This window comes from Achroia grisella, unplaced genomic scaffold (genome assembly GCF_030625045.1).
Source record: "Achroia grisella isolate CSIRO2021 unplaced genomic scaffold, CSIRO_AGI_Agris_v1 utg780, whole genome shotgun sequence".
Lineage (NCBI taxonomy): Eukaryota > Metazoa > Arthropoda > Insecta > Lepidoptera > Pyralidae > Achroia > Achroia grisella.
Window position 1 is genome coordinate 6191079 of NW_026713020.1, and position 26568 is coordinate 6217646.

The 26568-nt window shown below is 33.6% G+C and overlaps 1 protein-coding gene across 2 annotated transcripts in view; it reads left to right on the forward strand.

The window, feature by feature from the left end:
• Nucleotides 1-9105: 9105 nt before the first annotated feature.
• Nucleotides 9106-26568, forward strand: part of LOC131851120 (serum response factor homolog) — a 315325-nt gene continuing 297862 nt past the window's right edge. The window contains exon 1 of one of the 2 annotated variants that reach the window (XM_059201553.1): nt 9106-9628. In XM_059201553.1, coding sequence (XP_059057536.1) covers nt 9230-9628 — 399 coding nt within the window. In that variant the 5' untranslated portion in view covers nt 9106-9229. The remainder of the gene's footprint in view (nt 9629-26568) is intronic. The other variant, XM_059201552.1, reaches the window with a different exon arrangement.

The window sequence follows — 26568 nt, forward strand, 5'->3', positions numbered from 1 at the left end:
AGCTAGTAATATAAATTAATTAATTAATACACATAAATATATTGTGGTCAGTTTTAGGATCATTTTATCATCATCTGCATTCCATTTATTTGGGGTCGGCGTAATATATTTTATTCTTCAATTCATCGCTGTTAGCAATCATCTTTTACACACTCCATCCATTTCTTTTTTCTCTGCCCTTATAACCATCCACATTCATATGTAACACTTTCCTTAAAATGTTCTCTTTATTAGGAAGTCAGTATAGTTCACCAAATAAAATAAACAAACCATTAAGCTATACCACAAAATATTTAACTCCAAATCAACATAAAGTTCACAAACGGTCTTCTATTAGCTACAAAAGATGTAATCTTAAGGGAACAAAGCTAGCGATCGTCCATATATCGGTAGCTTACTTACGACTGCACTCCCTCATTGTAATGCCGTCGACATATTTAAAGTGTGCTCGCCGCAAATCGTCTCAGCAGGCTTTGTGACCATCCGACAGCGCATTGTACCTGGGACACGGGTAGGTGTTAGCGTCGCCAGCAAATATGTAAGGAAAACAAAGCAAAACTCGAAACAAGCACCCGAGCTCGCGCCGCGATTTATTTCACCTATACTGAAACAATTTTAATTAGAATTGTCGGCGTTTAATCAATAGAGACATAAAGTGTGTAGCGGGATGCCGGGGCCGTAGTTTCCTCTACTGGCGCGTTCCCCAATAATTGGCTACGAGATGATGATATTCGAGCAATGCCGCTGCTTCGGTTTGGTATTTGGACGTTTGTGTTCCGATATTGCTACCGTTTCGTGTAATGTTAAACATTTATGTGGGATGATAGCCGTGGACTGTTGAAGTATTTCTACCGTAAGTATGATTTACGGGTTCTAGAACTTCCACAGAATGATGCCATGAGGAATATCCTTACTAATATCACAGATAATATAATATTACATACTAATATTATAAATGCGAAAGTAACTTTACATGTCTGTCTCGCTTTCACGCCAAAACTACTACACCGATTTAAATAAAATTTAGTATACAGATAGTATAGACCCTAAGAAAGGACATAGGCTACTTTTTAATGCTAAGACAAGGTTGTAAAGGGTTGAAAGAGGAGATGAAACATACTATGGAAGTATCATCATTATTAAAGCTAAAAATTTGAAACTTATTCTTTAGGCTGTTGACTATAAATATGACATTAAAAGTTTGTACGAATTTTACCCTTAAGGGGGTAAAATAAAATAGGGGATGAAATGGAAATTCTTCATTCGCCCTCTATTCCTTGCGAACGCAGTCGTGGCCACAGCTAGTTCTAAATATTTGTATTCCTTAAGGACATTTTGTTTGAATCATATGTGGGCAGTGTGTGTGTGTATAAATAAATTTCTATCTCACTTGTTTTTGCCGCCAAGGGGCCGCCAAATATTACAAGGTGGTAGAAAAAAACGCCATTGTCAAACGTACGATTTTGTAAATCAAAAAGCGGCGTGTAGTGTGTGACTTTTATAAAATAAAATTAGAAATTAGAGAATAATATTAGAAATTAGAATTAAATTGTAGGTACTAATAAATACACATGATGTTGGGTAGTCTTAAAACTCACCACGTATCACCAAGGGGGACGAAGGTGTTCAAAATGCTAGAAACCCTCATGTGTGAAGCAGTTTGCGTTGAAGCAAATCCAATTAGGAGTGAGCTATGGTAGTGAATGACAGAGTATGGAGGTATAAACTGAGCTAACGATTTAGGTAGACGAGTGCTAGCGGGGCACCAGTCTAAGATATATAGTAGCATGAGGATGAAGTAAGGTCAGTAAGTGGCTCATCATGACAAGTTCTTCAAGATTTTGTCCACATTACTAACAATCCTCTTTCTATATTCCTTCCTTCTTCTTTATATTATATCACTCCTGGCAACACTGGCAATGTTTTTATTATCGTCAATTAACAGTTTTCATGAGGAATAAAAATGTTATTGTAATTTTAAAGATTTATTAAACATCTTACAGTGGAAATAAGTGTCAATAGTTAAATCATATAAACTAAAGGCAAGATAGTAAAAAATAAGAGTTTTGCATTGAGCTAATGCAAGCTGTAACTTGGCAATTTTATTACTCACCACAGAATATAAACATACCTATAAAACCCAGCCCATTAACTTGTCCAGATAAAACACAGACATGAGTTCAAGAATACTGCGTCTAAACTGTATCTAAACGGGGTATGTGATAGTTGAAAACCATTATAAACACCAAATTGTTTCTAACGGATTAGCACACTGCCTTACTTATGATGGTCGCAGGTTCGATTCCTTGCACGGCACAAACATTTGTATTCAAGAGTATAATTGTTTGTATCGGTCTGGGTGTTTTCCATGTATATTATTTATGTATTTGTATCAGATATCTGCACTCGCCTGCGCTAACGCTGGCGGGGCACCAGTGGAGGATGTTAAGATGAGTATGAAGTTAGGTCAGACAGCCCATCGTGGCAAATTGACTAGGAATTTAACATGATGGTTTATAGGAGGAACCGCGTGTAGGTCAGTCTTACATGGTACATTGCTAGTTATGAGGTTATTAACCCACATTACTAACAACCCCCAATAGAGTCTATATTACGCTAGAGTTAAAGTTTCAGCCGTAATGCAATTCAATTTGTATGATATGTACAATTTGATGATGTATAAGCTATATTACTGTAAAGTTGCGTGCCTGGCGTGCCTTCCTAGAGGCCTATATCCAGCAGTGGACTGCAGTGGGCTGAATATGATGATGATGACTATAAAGTTTCATTAAAATCCGTTCAGTAGTTTTTGCCTGAAAGAGTAACAAACATCCATCCATTTCACAAACTTTCGCGTTTATAATATTAATAAGATATTTATTTGTGACTTTGTGTGTGTATTTTTATGTGACATTTTTTTTCTTAACTTAGAACTATTAATATAAGACAAGTGTGCGAAATTTCATACGCAGTTTTCGTGAAACGGGAGAACAAAGCTTTTTTGCTTTAAGATAAATATATAGATTGTATTATACCTAGATATATATAAGATTATATATACAAATCTGCCAATCATACGTATGGACGCACAGTTCATCGACTCGAGACATCTATGGTAAGGGCCGTGTATGGTCACCATAATCGTATACCAATCATAGGATATGTTTATTTTCTGTAAATAATATTATATTACAGTGTGGGCCGATTGTCGTTATAGTAAATAGATTGTATAAAATTATTTCATATTTTATATAAAGAAAAAACCAATGCAATAAACGCTTTTTATTACGCTAAAAGTGTTATAAAAATCGATGAAGAATTGGCAGACGGCTAAAATACTAGACGTCTAATATATTATATAATAAAATAGCCCATGTATTATTCTGATGTATCAGCTATATTACTGTAAAGTTTCATCAAAATCCGTTCAATAGTTTTTGCGTGAAAGAGTAACAAACATCGATACTTCCAAACTTTCGCGTTATAATATTATTAGTAATTAAGATTAAGATATGTAAAAATTATTGTTAATTTTATTAATAATGCTATACAAATATCAGAATAATTGGATAACGCAGTGCCCATTGCTTGGCATATTGAATGACGTTGCGTCAACACTACCTTCTGTGGAGCTGCCCAGTTTGGTGCGGAATGTGAACCCTGGAACAACTGGTGACTTGCTACCACTACACTACTGGTGGTTATGATCAATATTATTTGTTTAGAAAATCAAACGATTCAGCAAAGAAAATATTTTGTCAAAAATAACATTGTTTTTTGTAGTTGTCCGTGGTGTCACTCTTTATATTTCATTCATTGTTAAACATAAACAAAAACAAGGAAAATCTAAAACAAAACCGATCTATTCAGAATTATAACACAATAGAAATAAAGACAAACTTATTATACCAAATAAAATAATAGCAAAATTAAGCAGGAACTGCCATTGAAGATATTATTGTATAATTGCCACTGCCATAAAAATATCCTATTTACCAATCTTGAAATTTAGAAGAACTTTAGAATATTTTTTTTAATATAATCCATCTTATCACATTAATGAATATATGTCAAAATCAAATTTAATACTATCTGATGAATAATATTGAAGGAAAGATTCATTTAATACAGTTTTATTCCTAGCACTGCAATCAAACTAAAGTCGTATCCGTCAGGATAGAGTTGGCTTTCAGCCGTTCCATAAGTCTGCGGGTTTGGAGTGCCATCTGCACTCGCCCCCTATCGTCTGGTGAAGTGGTAAGGACAGCTGCAGCTACCAGCATTGAAAATGGAATTGTAGGTAGGTAGGCAGGTGAATTGCGTTAACGGTAGATTGCGGTGTCAAGGCAGCAGTGGAGGATGTTAGGAGAAAGATGATATCAATCAATAGGGATAAATTAACGCGTGCGAAGCCGCGGGAAAAAGCTAGTGATGTATAAGGAAATAAATATAAAATATCCGCTTATGTAATATAATAACTGCAATAGTCTGACTAATGTTATAAATGTGAAAGGCAGTTTATTTACCTGTTATGCTTTCACGCCTGTGGCTTATTCGATTATGATGAATTTTGGTGTAGAGATAGATGGAGACTTGACGACGCGACGAGACCACTTTTTTAACTTTTAGGGTCCTAAAAGATCGTTATAGAAAATGTAGTCTCAGTAGGTAAGGGAAGGGATATTATGTGTGTGTTATATAAATGAATAATTTTTATATCCAATTTACTTCAACCTTTATAGAATTTCTAACCGTTTGTAACTCGGGACATCGCCTATTTTTATATATAGCTTAGGTTATCTGTCCTTGTAATACAATCTATCATTATTTCAAATTCATTAAGATCTGTTCAGCCGTTTAGTCGTGAAAAGGTATCAAACAGATAGATGGCCAGACAATCGCACTTTCGGATTTATAATATTAAGTACTAGCTGTGCCCATGGTTTCACCCACTTGAAAATTGTAGCCTATGTGTTATTGCGCTCATTCTGTTGTATAAGCTATATTACTGTAAAGTTTCATCAAAATCCGTTCCGTACTTTTTTAGTGAAAGAGTAACAAACATCCGTCCATATTCACAAACTTTCGATTTTTTAATATTAGTAATATAACTAGATTTGTAATTAAAATTAGACAAATTCAACATTAACGTGAGCGAACCCGCAGTCGAAAGTAGGTATTCAATAATTCGATAATATTAATAAATCTACTATTTCCAGGTAAATATTAATTAATGTATTAATACGTCAGAAATTGATAAATTGGAAATTCAGTGTAGGTAATTATTTAATCTATACAAATACGCATATATAATAATGAACAATTTGTTGGTTTGTCTGAACGCACTCTTGAACTACAAGTCTTTTAGCATTTGAGTGGTAGAATAAAAAATATAACTATTCAAAAGTGCTTGTATTGAGTTTATTTGAATGAAGTTTATTTCTATTTCTATTATTTGACACCTTTATTCTTGACCAAAGGTGCATCTGCCTGCGCTAAAGTATACGCTGGCGGGGCACCAGTGGAGGATGAAAAGAGAATGAGGTCAGGTCAGATAGCCCATCGTAATGGAACACATGATTTCCAGGAAAAATTGTGTGGAGCTCGTCCTGACGTGGTAAATACATTGCTAGCAATAGGATCCCCGTTACTAGCAATCTCCTCCTCTCTTCCCCTCTCGAGCTTATTGGCTTTTAAACATTAAGTCCAAAATTCAAATTCAAAATATCTTTATTCATATAGGTTTATTATGACATGCCAAGTCTAGCGTCAGTTTGGAATGATTTCGAGATGAGAAGAACTGACAAGAAACTCAGCTCGTATTCTTTTCAAATACATGTTGTATATTTTAACAATGAAATAAACAATAACAACAAGACCATGAAATAAATATATTAGATGTTGGTGCCATACAAACTGTTTTAGCCGATCCTTCGAGCGGTGCGGCTAAGGCAATTTGTTCACTGGTGAGGTAATGGAGTGATTGGTTTTAGGGTACAATGGGACTGACATGTACTTAGATGGTACAAAAGTCTCTAAATTTAAAAAGAAATAAAAAAAAATGTTAACAATAATACAGATTCATTTTTAATTCTAATTTGGGAGAATAGAGTGACAAGCAGCATATGCTAGCAAAAGCAAAAGGTCTAATCAATCAATTAAGACCTCTAGGAGTCGAGCAGTGAGATGAGTTTTTTAAGATTTTTTTTTCTTTTTATATCTTTTGTTTACATGTGTTATCCATTTAGATGTATAGAAGATGTTTCGTTTGACTTATTCCAACTAAATATATAAATGTTTATATAAAATATGGAGGTTAATGCCCTGTGACTAAGTGTAATAAAATAGTTTCTGTACATGGCAACACTATGGCAGTAAGACATCGTAACACGGACGCTGGGGATGGGTGGGCGGCTTATGTACTCGAGCACGTATAAAAGTCACGAAACTTTTTTAATAACACGAAAACATAACATATATGCCAGCAGTAGGTATCTAACCTTACTAGTTAATAAAAATAATAATCTCAGGACAATTCACACAGCGCCATCTAGACCCAAATTAAGCTAGCTAAAGCTTGTGTTATGGGTACTAGATAACTGATACAAATACATAGATATATATTTTTTTCGTAAATACATACACATTGTACATAGAAAACACCCAAATCGATACAAACAATTATACTCATGAATACAAATGTTTTTGCCGTGCTAGGAATCGAACCCGCGACCACAAGAAGGCGGTGTGCTAAACTCATATAAAATTCTACTTAATAATAATAATGAGAGTAAAAAACCAGCAAAACGTATATACTTTCATATGCATTTAGTGAAAAGCTGGTAATATAAAATTACATATAGATATTTATAAAAAGTCGTCAGGTACATCTGTCTTACTATTTCAGACGCTAATCAGCTTGCTTTGAAAACCGTTTCGATTGAAGAGAATGGATATGACAGTGAAATTACAGAATATATGCAATACATCTTAGTTTTACGGAATAGTAATGATTGAGTGATACCACAGGGGTCACATGATGACGAAAAGTTTCGTGTCATTATGTTCTATTTGTCTAGAAGGTGTTTACCACTTACCATCAGGTCCGTCAGCTAGTTTGTGATTCCAGTTACATTAAAAAAACCATTATGCAGTTAAGATTGCAAAATTAAAAACAAAACAATGTTCCGTAAAGAATTATAGATTTTAGTCTGTGTTAAATATATGACTAGAAAATTTTGATTTCTAAAATTAAAAATGTTATAGATAATCATTTTAATTTTAGAACGATAAAAAAGTACTTATATTATAATAAAACATAATACTTGTAGTATTTAAAAAAATGACATCATTTTAAAAATAGAACATATCTTTGATGTCATTAAAATGTGCTGACATCTTTCAAATCGAATAACGTTCGTAACCCTACTGCTAGGGTTGTTGGTCAGTTAGACCTACTTAAAACATTTTTTTTTGTTCAATAAAGAATATAAATAAAAATATAATAAATAAATAATTATTTTTAGCGTCCATTGTATAGGACATTTGACAGTATTTGGCTACCTCTCCGTAAATACTTGATTATCGAATGCCTATCAATTAGAGAAATAACGATTATATAGATCAGTGGTTCCCAAATAGTTTTTGCTGCGTACCACTTCAAAAAAGACCTCAAACCTTGCGTACCCCTTATTGTAGCAATCACACTAATATTATAAATGTGAAAGTTTGTGAGTGTGTGTGTGTTTGTTTTACTGATACGGTACATGCACGTACCTATTGTGTAGTGTGTGAAGTTGCATACTTTACATAACCCTGTGGGTACGCGTACCACTAATTAAGAAAGTACTGAATAAAAAGCATGATAGCCCTCTGGACTAACAGCACATAAGTGGTATCACATGATAACGTGATGTCCGTAGTACTGTTCATGTATAAAAGCGAATCAGGTCCGCCAACTTGTTTGCCATTCCAGTAAAAAAACATTTAAATATCAATAGAGATTAGTGAGTAATTAAGTTTGTTTTTGTAATTTAATAGAGAGACATGGAAATTAAATGTGCCACTAGTAAACTCGATATTCTATTCAGTGGTTGCTGATATTTGATATCAGACTCTGTTCCTGGAATTCCATGTTTTATGGTGAACTTATGCATCAGTGAAACTATTGCGATAGTGAAATTTTTGTACTAGATAATTTGGTAGATTTAAAAACATAAATTCCGATATGTAGACATAATTATAAAAAATATATAATTAAAACAATAGCTGTATATAAAATTGATCAATTCGTTATTAAAATTTAAAAGTCTAAGAACGATGTCTTTGGTACTTGCATTGTAATTCCAGAAAACGATGTTACGTCTCTTATACATGTTATATATCAGTGGAACATTCTCACAACTATGTTCTAAACATTACTCACTATGACATAATATGGTCTCTTTAACGTCATATAAATATATTGGTCTTATTAAATCCAATTAGACTTTTCAAACGGCCATAACGGGCGAGAATTTTTCTCTAATTATGCCTCCATTTGGAGGATCGTAGGTGGCAAATTGCTGGCCATCTATACCAGTATCGGTATTTTCTTAAACTTCTTAGAGAACCATAGACAATGTAGATGCAATGGTAGCGACATTAACTGAAGTAGGTACGCAGTAGGTATGCGTAGATATCCAACAAGTGACGTGACATAGTTTTTAATTATTAGACGTGAAAATCGCCAGGTGCAAGTAGGAGGGATTTCAGTGGCCCCCATTTGACCGTCGATTGCCATATTTGGTATGGCTCGAGTCTAAATATGGCTCTGGGCCTGCCCACCGCCCCGCCGAGGCGCGCGCGCCGCCACACTTCCGACTCTATTATTTCTATTTACGAAATAAACTCAAAATAAAAGCTCTATTTTAATACTGATTTTGGCTACTGAATAGTTCGCGGGTTCCCGGTTCAGAACGCTTTTCCTACGGATGTGTCGGGTTACGGCCGCGCTCGATGCTCCGTCGCTCTCGCGTTTCGCTATTGTCGTCGACGTGCGAGCGAGACAGATAGAGGTCGAGGTGCGCGGGACGGAACCGCGCGAAGTCAGTTGCGGTCCGAGCGGCCGACTCGTCAGTCCCGCCCTCGGTTCTTTCGCGTTTTCGTTCAGTCTCCGTTCGACGTTCGGACGGTGAGGTGTATAAAGCGCGTGCGCGCACCGGTTACTGTGGCGTACTGCGAGGTTATAATGGACGCGCCCGGCGGAGCGCGGGAGCCCCGCTTCGGGTCGCCGTACGGTATGGGACTCCTTGGGGAAATGCCGGATATGTACGGCGCAGGCCGGCCGCCCAGCTCCCTCGGCGGAGGCCTGAGGCCGGGCATGCAGCCCTGCCCGATGCCGCGGCCTGGTGTGAAGAGACCCTCGGACCAGTGCTACGATGAGCGACCGTCACAGAGCGTAGGGCTGGAGCACTGCCCCATGCCTGACATAGCAGACGATGGCTATGCATCTCTTCAGCCCAAGAAGTCACCACCATCCAATGGCAAAAAGACCAAGGGTCGCGTCAAGATCAAAATGGAGTACATAGATAACAAACTACGGCGATACACTACATTTTCTAAGCGGAAGACTGGGATAATGAAGAAGGTGGGTTGCTGAGATATGGTTTTGGCAATATTCCATATGGGTCGAACTCATTGGATGGGGAACTGAGTATATGCCATATGTGTGAAAGTGCATTCTATCTATATTGTATAACTTAAAAGCATTAATATTGTAATTAATATATTGCATTTTGTGCGAGTCGGTGAGCTATATATGCACAAGTTTTGTGAACGGGTGGATCCCACTGTTCATTGTCAGTGAAATATGACTTACAACAGTAATAATCCTATAACAGTCAATGGTTGTACAGAAATCACATGATAATTTCATAATATAAATAATATTTAATTGAAATTTAAGTTTTCACATATCCGAAGAGTAAGCAATGTGAAAAATAAACTATAATTAAATTTTTATTTTTACATAACTGTTGAATTTATGGCAAAACATTAATTATAATATTAACTAATAAATATATATAAAGTTTTGCAAAGAGTATTTATAATAAATTTAGTGATCAAAACAAATGATACAAGTGATCATATTAGTTTAATATAAAATTTATAAAACTCCATTAATATTTCTGATAAATTTGTATTTAGTAAAGGAAGAAATGAAATTCTTACCTTAGTGATTGTGTATAACTTTCTTGAAGAAAATTAATAAGATTTCACCCAAATAGAACGTGTATAGGTTATGTTTTGAAATTCTATGAAAACATATGGAATGTTGCCAAAAATCTATATTGATGCATATTTTATTCAATTGTATTCGTAGTTTTTAATCCTAAACGGTCGAAACAGTGTTTTCCATGAGAATTTGATCTGTTTTTGTGAACATTTGTGGCGAAAGTTTTGACAGATGACAGCTGATACCAATTCATATGTTGTAAGTATTTTATTAGCAGTTTTATTTTTAAAACTATATGTTACATCGTTAAATCGACTGAAATATTTTGCATGGTACCATATAGCAGTGAATATATTGAAATATTATGAATAGTAAACAAATTATTGCCTGAATCTGTCATATTTAGTTTCTTTTGTTGCCGATAGATGGCGCTACCAGTAGGCATGTTAGGCATGCGCAGTGTTGTCGATTATACTTTCGTAGATTTTACGTTCTATTAAGTCGATATTGAATTTTATAGTAATTCTTTTGTTGCTAGTTATTATTTACATAATTATAAATAAAGAACAATGTAAAAGTAATAGTTTACATTGTTCCTTATTTTATAATCCGGACTGAAAAATAGACTGTTTTCTGTTTTGAGTAGTGTCTTGATTATAAATATTTTGCTTTCTATTATTTTTGTCTTTCACGGGAAAATATATATGCTTCTGATTACCTATTATTTGATATTGTTAGGTATTTACTCATCATCGTATTTTAAAATAATATTTTCCTTAGTATCTATATAAATGGCTGCTTCCTGTTGTTTTAAAATTCGATATAAAAAAAATAATTTTATAAATTATTGTGCCAATATAATAAGTGCATCTCGAACTATAAAATTTAAATAAATATCGTACAAGATATCTAACATACTTACAAGATAGTACTATCGTTTTAAATTAAATAGGTATAGTACTTGGTTATCTTCATTTCCGACTGTCTACACCATGTTTCAATATTTGTTCCGCCAAAACGTCAATGTACACTATTTCGATGAATTCGGAGATAATCTCACGTGTTGTTCAAAGATACGTTAAACTTAAAACTTGACTGTAAATTTCCTGTTTCCAATTTATAAATGTTTAAATTCGCACTAAAATCCACAAAGTAGGTCGTAGATTAAAAAAAGCCAAATTCATAAAATCTATCGGAGGAACCGATAGATTTTATGAATCTGTACAGACAACATTTTTGAAGTCTATCTCTAAATTCAATTATTAGTGCGAATTTAGAGATAGACTTTCTGTCTGCGGGTGTACCTCGGTCTAAGTTATTTCTTTTTAAGATGTATTTTGCTTGAAGAGTGAGAGGTAAGGCAGTAAAATTATGTATGACACGTTCCAACGCCTCATCTCACAATTTAACCGAACCTAGGTCGGTAATGCATAAGGGCACCTCACCCGTTACAGAATAATCTACAATAGTTGTATCTGGAGTGCTGTTCACCTTGTTATATATAGGTGACGGTGATCATTTGCCATCAGGTGGGCGGTCAGCTAATTTGTCTTAATTTACAATTTAACGATATCCGAAAATCATACGATCAAAATACTATTATTACATAGTATAAAATAAAGTCGCTGTCGCTGTCTGACTAAATCTTTAAGACGTACGTAATGGATTTTGAAGCGGTTTTTTTTAAAAGAGTGATTCAAGAGGAAGATTTATATATATAATACATGTACACCCATGCGAAGCCAGGGCGAATAGCTAATAGATTGTCGGTTTTTCGTGCGCGAGTCAAAGATCTGGCAGCGCGAGTGGCAGCGTGTTTTTACATTCAGCCCTCTCGCTCAGTTGTCGCCCGGCAGTATTTCCGGCAGCGCGAGTGGCAGGGAAAGCGGCTGAATTTAAACGTAGCATTTAATTTTTAAAGACTTTTTACACATTTTGGATTCCATGTAAACGTGCTAATGCTAGTCCCAAGTAAAAAAAGGCTTTTGGTGCCCCGATCTATTTTTATATTGTCACTTGCATTAGGCATTATTAATTTTGCACTTGCATTATTAATTAAAAATGACTGTCGGATAAGTTTTACAATTTGTAACTCAGACTAAAATGAATACAGTCATTTTAGCCTGAGTTACAAATAGTAAAACACAATTGGAATAACCAAAGAGTTTAAAATTATCAAATAAGTGTTTGTGCCACCAGCAACGCTAACCACATTACTTCATAACAATATTAGCAACTATTGATGTATTATTGTTTTACAAACATACAATACGGATATAAATATAAAATATATCATAATAGGTACCAGACGGCAATTCGATCGAAAAAAAAATAAATTAAAAAATATTTATTTGGCAGAAGGCTATTTCATTATAATTTTTTTTTAATGTAAATTATATGAATTATACCTAATATTATGATATTTTTCCATATGATTTTAAGTCAGTCACTCGGGATAACAAAACATCAAAGACAATTCAAATAGCTTAGTATTGACTCTATATTGACTAAGTATATCACTTCCACTTTTTACTCGTATAGCATACATTCTCTAAATTTCTTCAAGATGCAAGTCTGTCATTCAGTAGAATATATGTATTTTTATGCTACGACGTTGGCATGCGGCCCATCTGATGGTAAACGGTTACTGTAACCTATGGGTACCTCAAACATCAGAGGTGTCACGTACGTGTTTCCGAACTTTAAGAAACCTCAATATACTCCTCTTAAAAAACTCCATTCTGTAGATTCTTCGAAAATTCGGTAGGTAGTTGATATAAAGCGTTGATAATAAAAACCATATTTCAAATGAGTTAATAGAGATATAGTATAGTATAATATAGAGATTCAGTAATAGCCTAATAAGATTTATATAAATTGCATATCCTACATATGCATATGTAGGATATGCAATTTATATAAATCTTATTAGGCTCAGTTGATGTATTTTTTAATATAGGTAATACACCTAATTTTATCTTTATTACCTATCTTTATTAATCTATATCATTAAATTATCACAGTTACAATACAAAATACATATTGCGTAGGGTTTTATGAACTAATAAAAATATTAATTATTTTTATATTTTATAAATATGAATAAGTAAAATTCAAAATAGCTGATATTATTAACTTTCTTTATTTATATTTCTCTTTAATTGAGGCAGCTACAAAGCTTTGGTATGAAAACAATAAAATATATATGAATAATAATCGTAGCTGAATTTACATTAATAATATATATCATTATAACATATAATTTGAAAAAGATAGTTTGACTTATATCGTATATTCCTGGACAAGAAAGGATATGCGAAGCATTTAAAGAATTTGTGGCACTTAGAAGTGTATGCGATAACTAAAGAAGTAAATAATGGAGAGATCTTAAGAGGTGACAACAGTTAATATCCAGGACAGGATCAAATAATTGATAGCAGGAAATAGTTCTGTTCCTAAAGAACTTCCATTGTCGAGAAAAGCTTTATTATACTTTCTGAAAGCCTAACATGTGGAAGGTGTAGATTTATCCAAATTTAATAATACAAATAACAGTATTTCATTAGATTATCTATTATAATTTATTATATCACTCATGTGACTGTTAATAACAGACAAAGTGAATTTTGGTTTCTTCCTTATGTAAGTTCTATGAGTTGGTGATGATTCGCGCGCATGTGACAACCTCTGGTATTTCATGCGTCCATAGGCTTCGATAAACATTGCGAATGCTTGATTACCAAATACGTGGTAAAAAAAAAATAAAGAACGTAAATACAAAAGAAAAACTCTCTATTCCCTTCTACATGTAAGGCCGGGTCGCTTCATTAACCTGGTAGATATTGTCAATCTGTGCATGTAGAACTGTCTGAAAGCGCTCTGTATCGGTGTCCATCAAAATACTTACTCCATTAGACCATTGATGCATGCTCTCAGCGGAGACGACAAGCCTACGAGAACGGAATCGTGTGGAACCTAATGAGTATTTCTGTCTTTAGTAACATCTGGTACATTTATTGCATACGGAGATATATTTTTTAATGGGTTATAAGAGATATTTTCATATATTGTAAATTTTTATTGCGGCAACCTTCATAGGTCTATTGTACTTGCTATACCTGTATTGTTTTGGAGTACAAGTTCACGCCTAAACAAAACCAGTAATCATTGTTATAGCGATTTTAGGTTTACTCCAAACACACAGTGAATTAAAAATTATTTATATTTCAGACAAATAGAGATAAAATATACATTACAATTTACAAAAAGGAAAATAAAGTGAATACTTCAAAGTATATTTTAAAAATACATAATTAAAGAGAGCAAATTAAAAAATTTTGTCTTTTTCTGTTCCAAATATTAAGCTGAACATTCTGTTGCTGCAATCTAATCATGTAAACGCCATACATGATTTCAACTCACTCAGTAATTTTGTTTTTTTTTGTACTTCTATTATGTGTGCGCAGAAAATACAAATAGATCGTTCATCTAAATATGTAACTGCGATATTCTCTAATTCAGTTATTAGGTACAAATTTAATGTTTTTTCTAATAAAATTGTTAAACGAAAGTTTAGAATCACTCACAATTTAGAATAACAGTAACGTTAGCGGTTTACTGTTTTAATTCATAATAAGCAACGCTTGAAAATTCTACGACACGCGTCACTTAATCATCATAATACATAATTAAGGCACGATTAGTAGGAGCTATAAAAGCCAAATCTGTGGTGCACATCTATGTGGCGGGTTCTTACTAATCGCTTTTATCTTGTGGCACATCGGTTGTGTCGCGTTGCTTGCACGCAAGCGGCGCTGTCGCGCAGCGGGTATCAAAGTTGCCGACGTGCTCTGTTGTTACTTGTTAGCTCAACGTGCGCTTGTGCATCCGCTCTTGTTTTGTTGATGCCGACATTTTTATCTATTTGGTGTAATGCAACGGTTTTTAATGACCCTGCAACTTAGTGGATTCCTAGTTCAGGATTTTTTTATTGGATTAGTGCAATGTGCAGTTTTTATAAATAGAATCTGTATAAATTTCGAAATCGATAGTAAAAACACCCGTACTGGCATGGATGACCAGACGGGCCGGTCCCAAATAAATGGGAAGAAGATTAAGCAAAGGAAAGAATTGATAAAAAATATATGATGGGGTATCAAATAATGCCAGTAAAAATCAAATATAGTTAATAAACATATTTTAACTATATTGAAATATTTCATCTCTTTTATTCTCAATTTGTATTCTTAATTGTATGTCTTTTTAATATGTGTTGTGAAATAATTCAGCTAAAATATGATAAGTTCTAAAGAACTCGGGAAATAGGTACTCGGAATATATAAAATACTCTAATAATTAAATTCTAATTATTGAATATTACCTGTATCTTAAAAAGAATAGTACCTCAAGCTATGTTTGTCACTAATAAGACAATATTCCGATGCATTGATTCTAGAACAAATCACTCGGCATTTTTGATCGGAATCATCTATAAATTATTATCTAGACATCATAATAGAATTTAGTTTGGTCAACTGATCACCCAGCGTTACCGGCACTTTAATTACGACGCCCCAGGGGCCGTCGGGCCAACACGACTGCATTTGTTGTCGGCGCGCCGGCATTGTACCGACTTTGTCGTGAAATTGCCGACAATATGTTGTTTAGAGCCCTTTGGTCTAGTACAGTGACGGAACATACATTTCAGACGTGAAGATCTTTCCGTGAGATTTCTTAGAAATTCACTAGATGTTTACTGTCTCAATTGTATAAATGAAACATTTCGACAGATCCCGTATTGAGATCTTAATTTTTAAAGTATATAACGGAATTTTACTAAAAATCATGTTATTAAAGTTAATATAAATGTTAGTATGGAGTATGGGTAAAGAAACCAGAAATGATTCTGATTTCTATATAAGAATCATTTTAGCTCATAAAATATAGTAAGGTTCTATTGTTGAAAGCGTTTCTCTAAAGAATGAGAATAAATTATACAGTCCGATATAGGGGTCCCGATATAGTCCTTAAAGAGGACATTTTAATAAATTTAAAATAACGATTATCGTTGTCTGCCGGAGTCGTGATTTCGTTAGGTTCGTGGTACGGTCTAGGGCCGGAATAAGTCGTCACGAACGATTACTAAATTAATTAGGACCTAGCTCGGATGTAGATTGCGACCGAGATTATTTTCCTACACGACCTGACTACGTTTAGATCTAAAGATTTTGTTACTGTATTGTTTAATGCAAGGACTGTTACGATGTGCTGTTTGCATTCTCTGTCGGGTATTTGACAGATTACCTGATTGATTGGTCTAATTATTAATTTAATTACATTTTCTATTCAATTTTGGGAAGAATAATGGCATACATGTAGGGATATATTCGTATTTATTACTTACAAAAAACACAAATCAGCTATCAATGTGATTGACCGAAAAGTAATTATAGGACAGTACGGTTTGGCGATCGTTAGGTATCGGAATCTAGTAAACGAACATAATTCGCTTTATTTACAATATAGATCAACGCTTTTTTAATGTAAAGTTAGTTAGTATTCCTGTTTTAGCTTCTATTGTTTTTAATTATACTGCAAATACGAATACTACAGTGGCAGGTTGTTCTGAAATAAAACAATTATATGTTGCGTCTACACTAATTGCAGTGCGCGGGTGCGCATCTGCGACCCATATCTCACGGCCTGTAGTTTTGTAATGCTAATCCGACGAGTACTTCTGTGGCGCCATTTTATATAGTTCGGCGATTTCACTGACGAATAAGATATTTACGGAGATATAGTCGACTGCTACTAGAGTACATTGTATGTGTTTATATTATTGTTATACAACCCTTTGCTGAATTTAGCCATTTATGTATAAAGTAGCAATAGAAGGGTATTTATTTTTTACTAGCTGTGCCCGCGGTTTCACCCGCGTGAAATTTATAACCTATATGTTTTTCTGATGTATAAGCTATCTTATATCTAAGCTATCAAAATACGTTCAGTAGTTTTTGCGTGAAAGAGTAACAAACATCCATCCATACTCACAAACTTTCGCGTTTTTAATATTAATACGATTGTGTATAATAGAAAATGTTAACTAAAATAGCTAGAATGCCAATTACATTATTAAAATAAAATTCCATGATTTATACATATTTGTTTTATAAATCGATCGATTGTATAGAGAAGCTATACTGGACGCACTCACCACTATTTTTGTCTTCTATTCGTTGTAAGTTCTTGTTGAAAGTGCCAAATATGGTCCCTAGAGTACTAGGACAATAGAATGTTGCAGCTGATTGAGTTTCGGTCCTTAGGTTTAAGGAATATGACGAATGACGATTGTACAGAGAACGGAAAAATGCCTTTTGTTAGATTACAATAATTACGTGGATTAAAATTTAGCATTATAAAATAAAATTCATGTAATATTATATTATATACATATGAAAGCATTGAAATGTAGGCAATCGACAATAACCGATGATTATTTAAAACATTTATTTAGTGTCTATCTCTTTAAAGAAATATACGGTATAAAATATATGTGTAGTACATATATTTTATACCGTAGTTTTTGTTCTATTTGCATTAATTTCGTAACCGCCTATATGTTTATTACCAACTAGCTCACTAGGAGCTCACACGTGTATTAGAGTTCATCAAATACGCTCATTCCAAAAAGATCTTTAATTTAACTGTAATAAGTACCTCTCCCTGGTAGATAGATATGCAGCATTGTTCCACTGGAGTGGAAGGTTTGAACTAATTGGTGAATGGGCAGAGAATACCTGGCGCGTCGGCCCGCCTCCCAGTACGCCTCGCTGTTATGTGCGCCTAGGTGACACCAACATCTCTTGCTCAACGTTAGGATAACAATTGCATTTTTTTTTAATTATTGAGATGTACATAGTCTGAGGAATAATTTCTAAAAATTTATTTATTGTCTGTAATTGATAAACTAAAAAAATACGCGTATTGAATTAGTTTTAAAAATCGGTAGTAATATCTACATTACTATCGAGTAATAGAAAATATTTATCCCTGGAGTAATTGTACTCGGGTCGGGTCGCTAGTGTATGTTAGATTGATAATTGAGTTAAAGAATAGGATATAATTGCTAACTGTGTGCATACATGTATTCATAGACACATAGTCAATCTGGTATAATATTTCGTTGAACACACAAGAATAATATGTTTGCTTATTAACTTATAATTGTGAATTACTAGTTGTGCCCCGCGTTTTCACCCGCGTTAAATTTATAGCCTATATGTTATTCTGATATCATCATTCAAATCCGTTCAGTAGTTTTGCGTGAAAGAGTACCAAACATCCATACTCACAAACTTTCGTGTTTATAATATTATTAAGATTAAGATAAGATTTACGCCCTTTGTTAAAAAAAAACTACTACTATTTTATATCTCTAAACCAAATGTTATACTTGTTTTATGTAACATTACTGTATTGTTTATTAGTGGTAATAAAAAAACTTATTCTTTTCTAAGTTCGTTAGATATATCAACTCTACTTATTATATGAACTATAATAAAGGACAAACCCGTTTATAATAAAAAAAAGTTACAAACACACTTCTGTATTCGTGTATGTACGTGATATATATGTGATTATTATTGTATTGACTATTTGTACCAAAATAAATAAAAAAAAATATTCTCACGGGATACCGCTACAAAATTACAATCATTCAAACAGCGACAGATACGTACTAAAAAAATATGTAATGCAATTACGCTCGTGCCTTGAGAGGTTGTCATTGCGAGCTCCTGATTAGTTCGACTGCGAGGTCCGTCAGTTTGTCATGGCGGTGCGACTAATCGCTGGACTTATCGGCCAGATAGTTCATTAATCGTACAATCCGTAGGGTTGAAACTAAACGCAAACCCAAACAAATATGATCAATAAAAACATTAGGTGTAAAATCGATTGTTTTTTTTTTCGGTTGATGCCAGCCCTAATCATCGGCTTATATCAAAGGGGTTACCACTCACGACAAAACATTCACGAGGCGAGATTTCAAGAAAACCAAGTTATGTGCACGAATCTGAACATGGATGTCGGTCAAATATGTAACGTATTGTGGACAATGTAAGAAGTAGGCGCTTGTATGAATTTTAATAAAATCATGGCCAACACTTTGGTGTACCATGAATTGTGTATATATCTACCTAAAATCGTTTTGACCAAATTTGACGGTAACATAAATCGCTGATAAACATTATGAGGTACATATAGATAAAGTTTTTCGCCATTATTTTAGTATTTTTATAATAAATTGTGTGTTCATTTACAGCATATTTTATGTATTTTTTTCTTATAGATTGTAATACAAACATCACTTCATTATTATACAATACTTAGGTAGCCTAGTAATTACTGACAGTAACTAAATTGTGCTCAGCGTTTGTAATTGGGTTAATTAATTAAATGGTTTCATGAAAAGATAGTATTTCCGGTACTATGCTAATAGGATTAATTTGTAAAATATACGTAATATATAGTTATAATACTAGCTAAGTTTCTTGTCAGTTCTTCTCACCTCGAAACCGCTCCGAACTGACGACAGATTTGACATATCATATAATCTGTAATTGACCTACATGAATAAAGATATTTTGATTTGATTTGCAATAGAAATAAAAAAAGAGCATATATTATATTTTTCACAAAACACAATTCTTGTCTATGAAAAAACATAATCATCAAAAAACCTTATTTTATTATTTTGTATAGAGAATATCTGAATTACAAGTAACTCATACGGCATCAGCTAATTCCAAAGAATTGTTATAAAGTATTATGAGTTTGTGCCAATAGTAGGACATAGATAAATATAATTCTTTTTTTATTATACAAATATAATATACATAAAAAATACATGGTCAGGAATATTACTTTTAATTAGACTATGAATGTATGCGATTATTCCTTTGCTAGTTAAAATAGAAACGAATGGTTGTTGTCCTTAGTTTAATTATATGGCAATGCGGCGAGACATAAAAAAAATATTCGACGTATTACGCAGATAACGAGCACAATGCGATCCGATGTCGTATCGCACTTGCGAATAGAATTATAAGATCTGGTGATTATCGCCAGTAATGAGCATAGGTCTACTGGACAACAACCAGATGATTGCATGTCTTTAAGTCATAGACTAGAGCGATTTCAAACCCTATACAATTAAAGGTCATTGACTCTTATTTCGAAATGGAGATTTTTAATTAACCTGTAGTCCAAGTATTAAAAAATCAGTTTTTTGGTATCAAACTTTTTTAACAACTGTTCGATCAGGTATGGAATTCAACAGACGAATAGGTCAAATAGTTATTAATGAGACCAATGTATGAAAATTTTAGCATCTGTTGTATATTTTTGATATTGATCAAATTACTTTCTGTGTAATACATATTTTATAATATTAAAATTACACATAAGCGTTGTGTCACGTAATACTTTTCGTTATTTTCTTTCTTGGTCGTAAATTATTAGATTTTTCAGCTGAACTGTCTCTTTTTACTATCACATCTTATAATCAATAAAAATATTGTTGTTGTTCAAGCTGTTTAAGAGTTTCTAGACAACGAACAGCATTGAATTTTAACTTTAAAGCTTAAGAGTTTCTTTGATTGGTTGAATGTGCTAATCTCATAAATTACTGTCTCGCATTAAATAAATCTTTTAGTGTTGGATAGCCCCATTTATCGAATATGTTAAAGAATATATAAAGCTATGGCCAATAGTAACTGAGCATCAACGAAAAGTATTGTAGGAACGGGAAAAATTTGACGCACACGGAGTTACGTGGTCAGCTGGATATTAGCTAATAAATGTCTGAACAGCTGCGAAAACGTTTTAGTAAAACTTATCATTACAAATGGGCATACAATTAATATTTATCATAGATGCAATTAATAAATAGAATAAAATCCTGTGTGGGTATACGGCACCTGCGCGTGCGCAACTGTCTCCAACTCAGGTGCTCGCCGCCTAAAGATGTCGCTTTTGTAATTTACTACAGACGTAATTGCATATTATCCTATTAATACTATATGTATATCATTTAATTTGTATATAAATGGTTTGTAATTAGTAATTAGCAATTTCAAAGCAGGGATCTTTGTCACACGTGTACTAATATCATCATTATCATTGCTTACTAGAAGGGTTTGGCTGTCATTAATACGCTGGCCAGGAGGCTTGTCTAAAAGAAGCATATGCCTCCTTTATTTCTAATATATATATAATGATATTTTATTTCTAATATATATATTAATATGTGAATAAGTTATATGTGTTTATTACAATTATTATTTTTTGTCTTTTTATAATATATTTTGTATAACCTTATTCAAACTTGTTTTTTAATTTTTATGTTATTTTTTGCCCTTTTTACGCAAATTACGCGGAACGCGCCAAAATTTGAATTGTTGAAATATTTATTTATATTATTATATTTCTTTATATATATTTCGTTTTTTTTTACACTTTTAGCCTATATAAAGAAGAGGTACAGAATGCAGATTTTTTTTATTATATAAAAATACATTAAGTAAATAAATAAAACATTTCACACACTACCATGTTTGACACACACACACGCATATATACTCTATACATAGTTATGTATGTTAAATTCTGTGATCAAATTGAGAATGGATTAATATTGTTTGTCTCTAATGTCATTTGTCTGTAGTCTTACTGAATGTTAAATATATGGTCGAATTTCGACTATTATTATATACAATATACCACCAGTAAAAAAGTATAATTGTAACAATGAAAAAATATTTTGGTTTGTACTATTCCGATTTTTTATGTAACTGGAACGACCAATCATAACTGACTGATCATAACTGGTAGTACTCGTAGTCGTCAAATTAAATGAACACCACCCAGTACATCATGTTGTCCTGGTACACTAGTAGTACAGATCATGCGTTGTGATTCCAGGGGACTAATTTGTCCATGTTAGACTTCAATGATCATGAGACTCTCGAACTCTGTGTGTGTGTATTCATTTAAATGTATGATTAACTCCGCGCTGAAGGAATCGACAGCGGTAATACATTATCATTAAGTACACAGCCTGTTTGCCTTCTACATCGCTAAAAAAATGTTATCGTCTAACGTCAAAAAGTCTAAACCATAGAGATCAACGATACTTGTCGTTGTGTCAAAATTTCCGAAAGCCAGCCAGCGGGACCCCATACATAATGTATCGAGGATTCCATACATAAAACATTAACGAGTAGGTTTTTATTTGATTGCGCTCCAAAGGCACTACAATCTTTTTTTCCATTTAATACAATTAAAAAAACATTCGCGGAACATCCAGATTTCGGTGGGAAAGCTCCGGTTTTGCCATTGTCGTCATGCAATTGAACAATATCAAATTTTTTTGCCCTCATTGTTGATTTCAAAGGAATCCTCATATATATTAATTGCGGACTTGATTTTTTTATAATGTCCTCAATAAATGCCTTCGGGAGGTTTCGTTTTGTTGTCAGTGTTCATCGTAAGTAGACACGGGATGGCACGAGATTTTCGTTTCAGAACTATAAAATAAAAGTTAAAGAACGCTTTAGGCATATGAAAAGAACCTACTCATTGACAAGTTGTCAAAACACCATAGATAACATCCTCAGTTTGTATAAAACGCACCCATCCGTGTCAGTGTTGCCGTGGCCGCCCACACAAGAGGTCGTGCAGTGGTACGCATACTAGTCACGTGCGCGCCCACCTGACGCCTACCGACGCATAACATTGCGAAAAAAACTAAATCTCTTAACGTAACTCCCATTTCAACCTTGAAATTTAGTGCCATCGTTAAATTACTGCTTGTGTGCAATGTAGGAGCGCGTTATAAGTTTCTTTCAGATTCTTTTGTTCATTGTATTCAAACGCACTTAATGGTCCACTGGAATTATTTATCCGAATTGAATCGGTCAATTAACCTCTACTGTCCAAAGTAATGTTGGAAACGTTCGTAACTCACCATCAGATAATTAGAGGATCCAACGAGTGGTAGAATAAGTTATTAAGACTATTAAAATAACTATTCAATTCAGCGCCACTCGAACTCAGTTGTGCTGGGATGAACGGCACGGATAATCGCAATAACTCTTGTCTCGCGTGTTAGTCGTTAATTAAGCTATTTGTCAGGTGCGGGGACAATTTACATTTCTCCCCGAGTACTAGGGCCTCTCCACTGATCGGGGACTCAAACGACGTATTATTATCCTTTTAGGGAGGGCGGCATCTTCACATCGAGCCGCTTCGGCTTCCTCCGAACCTTTTATTGGGACCACCTGTGTTTGCTCGGACGTATGAATTGTCCCGTAAATAAGGTTAGCGGAATATTTGCCTATACGGTAAGTCCGTATAGGCAAATGGCAAAATGCTATTTAGGGACCTCTTTTCATTTGCATATGGAGGTAGGATTAGCATGTGTGCGCTGGGTATGTTATCCGGTTGGCTGCTTCACGAAAGATCGATTCTGCACGATTGATGTTACAACTCGGCTGGTAAATGTACATCATGTAAGACAGAGGTATAAAAATGTCTGCGCAACACAATTCATGGGAACGAGTTCCATGCTCGGACGGGCCATCAAGTTGAGTCCGCAGGTGAAATGTATTGACAACTAGTCTTCCTTGATTCGTATCGGCGTGATGGTATCGCCGTGGCGGCGCTTCAGACGGCTCCTGTTACCCCCGGCCCTGATGCATTGTGGAGATCCCAGATAAAGCTTGTTTATTTAGTGCTAAAATTTATTCAGCCATGAGAGCCCATTAACAAGAGAATTATTAACAGTCGGACAGGTTTACGTTCATATGCTCTGGTAATAGCGTGTTGGGTTGTGTTTGTTTTTTCGCGTGTTCCAGTAATGAATTGAATGTTCATATTTTAAAGCACCGTTATGAAACCGCTTATTGAAGCTTTAGATTAATTAATTACATGCGCGCATTTACGAGTTACTTAGCATGCTATGCTAACGTTTCATTTATAGAAGTTTACATTTAAACTAATTTAATAGTATTCTTGTCTACTAGATATAAATAAAAAATTTCTTCGTTAGATTCAGTTTGTTATCTTGTTAGGTTTTTTAAGTCTTGTTTACTTACTATATGATAAATCAGGTTATTTGTATCAGAAATCTAAAAATTTCTGTTTTTGAGGTATGATTCTTGAGTTTTTCTGTTTACTTTAAACAGTCCAGTTTTTCCTAGATGTATTATTAGACAGACAATTGTATACCAAAATATTCATTGTTTTATATAAATAATAAAATTTTTATTGTATATATTGTTGACACATATACCACACAGATAGTATTGTCTGCCTTGATTTTACTTTTTGCTTGTGTTATATTTTTATCTATACTGATATTATAAAGCTGAAGAGTTCGTTTGTTTGTTTGTTTGTTTGTTTGTTTGAATTCGATAATCTCAGGAACTACTGGTTCGAATTGAAAAATTCTTTTTGTGTTGAATAGTCCATTTCTCGAGGAAGGATTTAAGCTATATAATATTACGCTAGAACCAATAGGAGTGGAGCTGCAGTGAAAAATATTTCAAAAGGTGGCGGAATGAAACGCAGATGAAGTTGCGCTTGTCAGCTAGCTATATAAGTAGGTTTACTCTATTCAGATGACTAATCACTATGACTTATTTTCTCTTATTAATTGTTTAACCAGTTGTTGTATATTGAATTTTTTTTCTATTTTATTATTTCATTGAATTAGTGCTAATCGGTGGTTTGTATTCACACACTTAAACTTAAATTGTAAGTAAGAATAAATTATTTAAAAGAGCAACACACAAGTTTCTTTTTGTTCTTCTTGTGTGATGAGACAGCATTCGGAATGAGCGGTAGATTAAAAAAAAATGTTATGACTATTCAAAAGTACTTCAATGTAAGTTTATTTGAATAAATGATTTTCTATTCTATTCTATTCTATTCAGATTTGCTTGATCATGTAATATTTTCATTATTACCATTACTCGAAATTAGATCATATCAATTATGGTCGAATTCATTTATAAGACAATCAGTAAGACTACACACAAATAATACTAAAATTAAACAATGTTAATGAAATGCTATTATCGATTTGACCACAGACTTCATTACATAGTATAAAATAGAGTCGCTGTCGCTGTCTGTCCGTCTCTATGCATGCTTAAATCTTTTAAACTACGTAACAAATTTTAAGCGCTTTTTTTTAATAGATAAAGTGATTCTAGAGGAAGGTATATATATATATATATATATATATATATATAATAAGCTGGGGTGGATAGCTAGTTAACAATAAATAAAAGGGTATAGAGGTATATGTCTGTGTGTCAAAGATATGATAGTGTGTGTAATGTTTTTTTTTTCATTTTAATAATAATATAGACTATATTGTTTATATTGTTGACACATATACCACACATATAGTATCTGTGCTCTTAGATTCTGCCCGCATTGTACGCCGGTTTCTCCCCCTGGGGCCCTGAACCCCTGCCGACTGTGCGCCTGCCCACCTCATCTCCTTAAGAGGGGAGATGAGAATTTTTGTAAAGTTTAAAAAATAATAATAATATATTTATTTTTCTCCACAATATATTATATTTAAATACGGTGTTACATATGAATGTGGATGGTTATAAGGGTAGAGGAAGTCCGAAAAAGAGATGGATGGACTGTGTGAAAGATGATATGGTGAAAGGGAGTAAATAACGGGATGACTGCGAACAGAGATGAATGGAAGAGAAAAACATATTACGCCGACCCCAAATAAATGGGATAAGGAAGAAGCAGATAATGATGATGACAATATATTTATTATACTTTATTTTTATACATACTTTAAAAAAATATTAGCATTCTGCAAGCCTTTTCTATATAAACTGCGTATGCGATAATTCATACTGCAGGATTATTTGCAGAAATCCGCGCAATTTTTGTAAAACAGAATACTGCTAATGTTGGCAATTGGCTGTAAGTTTATATTCTGTTAATTAAATAAATAAATACAACATTTTTGCTTCACGTATTAATATATAAATATTACCTGATGAAATATAGATTGTACCCGTCATCTGATGAATTTAATAATAATTTATTGAAGCTAATAAGCATTGTCTTCGTTATAATAAATAACCGTTCTAGTTATGAATGAACTTTGAAGGTCAGGCCGGTGTCGACAAAATTACAGCTTTATATTCAGTATGGTAATAGCAAACAGGAAACTTATGGAAGTCGAGTCACAATAAATTAAACACTACACCATTCAAGAGCGATCTTGCTTGTTTATGAATGAAGTAACGACT